Source organism: Daktulosphaira vitifoliae, unplaced genomic scaffold, assembly GCF_025091365.1.
Source record: "Daktulosphaira vitifoliae isolate Bord-2020 unplaced genomic scaffold, ASM2509136v1 Scaffold_2, whole genome shotgun sequence".
Classification (NCBI taxonomy): domain Eukaryota; kingdom Metazoa; phylum Arthropoda; class Insecta; order Hemiptera; family Phylloxeridae; genus Daktulosphaira; species Daktulosphaira vitifoliae.
In genome coordinates, this window is record NW_026099573.1 from 23,064,297 (window position 1) to 23,069,704 (window position 5,408).

A 5,408-nucleotide genomic window follows, 5' to 3' on the forward strand; every position below is an offset into this window, starting at 1 on the left:
GGTTTAAGAAAATTTACTTTCTAAATAATCTATTTGAAAAATTAATAGTATCGAATTTTATAAAATTGAGTTTGAAAGAATATTTGTGGCAAATAAAACCCTTGTTTATTATTATTAAATTTAAAAAATTATTTTATTATGGTACTTACCAAATATAATTTCCAACATAACACTCCATGCATCTTCAGTCCAAATAGGTTAAACATAAAATGAACAACACTATACAGTCAACGGTCGCCACATCCCTAGCTATAATCTTACGTGACAAATTTGAATAACGGATTCTATTCATATGTTTATAACAGTCAATCCCTTTGTACATATTATGTATAACATATTATGAACTCATTGAATATACATTATTCACTTNTATTATGAACTCATTGAATATACATTATTCACTTAATTACGATTGTTACTAATAGAGCGAGCTAGTTAATATTATTAAATAAATTTATTTCTTTATAAAATCAATTCGACATGCACGTTTAATATATACATTAACAAGTTAACTAAGTTGTTACAGCAGCAAAAATCGTGGTCTTTTAAACAGCAGTTATCACGGCTACCCTTATTGCAGTATAGTTATATAAAATAATCGTCTCGCAACTAAGGCGCAAGTCAGCCTAATTCAAAATACTATTTCTTTAGTATATTTCTTTTTTTTTCTATAATAAATGGACACTGAATTTTATAAGATGGTCACTGTGTGTGTTTCGCATATATTTTACTGTATACATTAGTTCTATTATCGAGCATGCTTAACTTAATTTAAGACATCTATTATAAATGTATGCAATTTTTTGACAACGTTTTGGCTGCATACATTAGGTTAACTTAACTTATTTTTATTGTCAAAAATAGCATTAAATTATTTTTTTTTTTAATTCATAAACATTTCTCATTCATTATGCATGCATTGCTTATTGCTTATTCGGTACCCCAACAACCCCTTTTAATTATTAATTTTGTTTTAATAATAATCGTTAGCGTTCTGAACAGACCTCGAGAACATGGAGAATACTCTTTGGGACNGCGTTAGTGTTCTGAACAGTCCTCGAGAACACGGAGAATACTCTTTGGGGCCCCGAGACTATTCAAGAAGTCGACGACAGGGCCGGGCTTTTCATAGGAACCGCTTGGTAGCCGACTATTGAGAGCCCACACGAAGGAAGCTCCTCCAACGCTCAAAAGCTTGTAAATTAAGGAGTGTGGACATCGAAGACCCAGAGGTTCTTACAACGACACTGATGTCCCTCCGAAATTTTTTTTTACATTATTTTTCTTTTCCTACGTAGAATTATTTTGCCAAAGTTCTTTTGTTTTGTTATTAAGGTCTAGGGTCAGACCTTAAGTGTAGGGGGAGCAGCTGATACGATCAGATTTGCATGTGCCCATATCTCTGTCTCCCATAACATCATTGTACCGTTTAATAGACACACATATATATATAATTAACAAAGTGACATACAACAATACTAACAGGAGGGCAGAATGCACATATAAACACTTTTGTAATTTACGGTCNCTGCACACATAAACACTTTTGTAATTCACGGTCAATGTGCCATAATAAGATATCCCTATCGACAGTTGACCTTTTACCATCATCGCGATCACTACTTTTGTCTGATAATTAACTTAACCTTTCTACCACGTATNTAAACACTTTTGTAATTCACGGCCAATGTGCCATAATAAGATATCCCTATAGTGTGTGTGTGTGTGTCGCCATCAGCTCCCTGTTGGATTATATCATCTCTAGGTGTCCAGCAGGTTGTATTATCTATTTAATATTTCAATCACTTAATAAATATTTATTTATATCCTTGTTAACCAAGAGTGTTATATATATATATTGTAGTACGACCCTTTGTAGTTCCTTTAAGGGAATATAAATTAAATAGGAAACCTCAGTACCTAAGGTAGATATAGCCTAGCCAGCTATCACCCGTTGGTCTCTTAGAATACTGTTGACGGGCATTTAGGCTCCACCCCTAAATAGTGACGGAACAAGTGAAAACAATAAAAACCCGTTTCCTTACTTACTAAACACTTTATATAATTTTCTCTCATATACGTATTAAAGAATGAGTCAGCATATTTTAACTAGTGAAATAACTTTTAAAACCATATAATGGCATTTTTATTATTTTTTAAAATTATTATTATATTACCTAACTAACATTTGACCATTTTTTAAAATATAAAATTGTATTTTTAATTATTTAATCTATTTAGTTATAAGATTTGGTAATTTTAAAATATAATAAGTTACTGAGATTTAGCATAAAATTTTAGACCTCTGTTTAGATCAAATAAAAAAAAAAATTAAATGTAACCATAGTTGACAATTATGTACTATGTCAACAGTGGATTTATAATGAGAAAAGTAGAAAATTGGTTAAGGCATTTAGAAAATTGGTTTAAAATTATACGAAAAATTGGAATTTTATACTTAATGAACGGATATACTTTATTCAATACGCAGAATATACAAAAGTATATAATAGGAATTAATGCCGTTGTCTAATAATTGATCTGATTCTTTAATTATAAAACACTCTAATCATCCCTGGGGTTTGTATAGGGATGTTTTTACATTATGTATTTATGGTGTTCAATAAGTAAAGAATAAGTAAATTTTATAAACAATGAGAACAATAGAAATTTTTTTACTTATTTATTGAATATCTGTATAAAACAAATTTATATTTGTACATTTTAGAATATTAATCAATAAAATTAAAAAACGGTGATTTAATCAAATGTTAACTTCAATTGTAAAAATATGTTTAGTCTGTCCATAGTGTAATTTTTAAGTCTATTTTAATTTTTGTAAAGGCTGAACCGTGCAAATGTCTAAGTGATGTGTTTAAAAAGTGTCCTTCAGGTATTTATTCAGAAATTAAATATGACGGTGAACGTGTACAACTACATAAGAGTGAAAAAGAATACAAATTTTTTTCTCGGAGTCTTAAGCCTGTTTTAGACCACAAGGTAAAAATTTTATTTTATATTTATAAAAATAGTATAGAATACGATAGAAGTAGGAAACATGTTGTGTAAGTTATAATTTAATAGAGGAGCTTAATAAATTATAAAGTTTGTAAAAATGTATAAGAAAACATAGATATTATGAGTTATATTGTTATTTTTGTATATGAATACTATTTTGTAGAGCTACTGTGATTGTTTTCTACTTGGAATATTAAAATCTAAACTAAAAATTAATCTTCTTAGAATAGGCATACTTTTTACAGAGTTCATGTCGAGGGTGCTCAACAGGGAAAACCCTTAAACAATATTCATATTTTGCAAATTTCATAGGTAATGCCCTTTAATATGTATAAAAATAACAATTAAAGGTTAGTTAAAGCCATTGCAATAGCCTCATTTAGAGTATCACTACTTTTTATAAAATTTCTTTTTAATAAAACTCATTTTTATGTTTACTTTGTATATATGTTAAGTAAATTTAGAAATTTTTTTTCGAGGAGAAAAACTTAAAACCAATTCATAGTTATACTTATTTTGGAAGATAACATTTTCAGCTATATATATATACAGAGTGTTCAGTAAGTTAGGAAACAGTTAAATTGTTACAAACAATGAGTACAATAGAAATTCGTTTCCTTATTTACTGAACACTCTGTATATATATGTAGTCTTTTTTTACAAAAAAAAATTTTAATGTTTTTTCAGTGTTACTAAAAAGTATGTTTAAATTTTTTTTTATTTCTAAAATCGTTTGAATATAGGTAAGAATGTTCAAAGAATATATACCAAAAGCTTTTCAACACGGTCGAGATATGATACTGGATTGTGAAGTGTTGATGTTTGACGTTAATACAAACAAACCGCTTCCTTTTGGTACTTTAGGTATTCATAAGGTATATATATTTTTACGTTTTATCAAATTTCAAAATGCCCAAGTTTTATTTGTATATATGTTTTTTCATATAACATTAATTTTATTCGCATAGGCGCAATCTGGTGGTCTAGAGGAGGTTTGCGCACCAATTTTTGCTACAACCTCTTTTACCAAAAAATGAAAACTAAATGTTAAAATTTATATATAAAAATATTTTTAAAGAGGGGAAAAATTAAATTAGATTTTCCAAACACTTTGTTCAAATTGTGCCTATGATATGTTGCAGAAAAGTCAATTTAAAGATGCTAATCCCTGTTTATTTGTTTTCGATTGCATGTATTACAATGGCACATCGCTCTTAGACAAGTATGTTAACTATTTAGTATATAATTTTGATACTCATATGTTAAACATAGATTAATTTTATGGTTATTGAAGATCAATTGTTGAACGTAGGAAAGTACTAGAGCAAAATATGATAGAAATTAAAGGCCATATTATGTTTTCAGAAGTAAAAGAGTTGCATGTTCGTATTAGATATAGTCCGTGAATATATCATTACTTAAATAATTTGAATTGTATTCTTTTTTTCAGAGAGTTAAGGAGTTAGAAGCCATGGTGGAAAATGTATTAAAACAAGGTTTTGAAGGATTAGTATTAAAAGATTTAACTGTAAGATTTTTATTGTTACTTGTAGTTTCATTCGTCCTTACTATATTTTGTATAAAAAACTACTTTGTTTAAATTTAATGCACAATTGTAGTTCTTATTTAAATAATTAATTTCAACTATGTAAAATGAAATTAATTATCAATAAGTTTTATAAATAATAATTTTAACAAGTGAATTTTTTTAAAAAAGTTAACTTATTTATAATGTCATTTAACTCATTCAAGTATAATTCCAAATTTTTTTTGAAATGCAGATTTGCTTCGAGAATTTTTATTTTTAACATTTTTTTAAAATTGTTTTAAACCTTTAATAAATTCTGACATTGATTTAATGAATTTTTTTTTTTTGTATTATATGTGTAATATGTCTATTTATGTATTGTTTTTACAAACTATATCTTTATAAATTGTTGTTCAATATTGTATTCGATAATATAATTTATGTATCGACATTCGTGATTTTAATTTTATTGTTGTTTTTAATAAAAGGGTGTTTACGAACCTGGTAAAAGACATTGGCAAAAAGTAAAAAAAGACTATTTGTTTGGAGGTACAATGGCAGATAGTGCTGATCTTGTAGTTCTAGGTGCTTGGTTTGGAACTGGCAACAAAGGTAAAGTGTTAATAAAATGTTAAAATTAATTTTTATTTAAGATTTTTTTTGTAATAATATGTCTATAAATTTTTTGATTTTATTAGGTGGTATGATGTCAATATTTTTAATGGGTTGCTATGATGCTAAGAAAGACGTTTGGTGTACAGTTACTAAAGTTCATGGAGGACACGATGATAAAACATTAGAAAAATTACAAGTAATGTGTCACTACAAAAAACTAATTAGATTAGTTCAAATAAACATTTAT

The 5,408-nt window shown here is 27.3% G+C and overlaps 1 protein-coding gene across 3 annotated transcripts in view; it reads left to right on the forward strand.

The window, feature by feature from the left end:
* LOC126897484 (DNA ligase 3) overlaps positions 1–5,408 on the forward strand; it is a 29,376-nt gene that overhangs the window by 18,280 nt on the left and 5,688 nt on the right. For all 3 annotated transcript variants that reach the window (XM_050671129.1, XM_050671128.1, XM_050671127.1), the window contains exons 8-14: positions 2,845–3,000; positions 3,762–3,893; positions 4,161–4,240; positions 4,313–4,400; positions 4,469–4,546; positions 5,035–5,158; positions 5,245–5,357. In XM_050671129.1, coding sequence (XP_050527086.1) covers positions 2,845–3,000; positions 3,762–3,893; positions 4,161–4,240; positions 4,313–4,400; positions 4,469–4,546; positions 5,035–5,158; positions 5,245–5,357 — 771 coding nt within the window. The remainder of the gene's footprint in view (positions 1–2,844; positions 3,001–3,761; positions 3,894–4,160; positions 4,241–4,312; positions 4,401–4,468; positions 4,547–5,034; positions 5,159–5,244; positions 5,358–5,408) is intronic.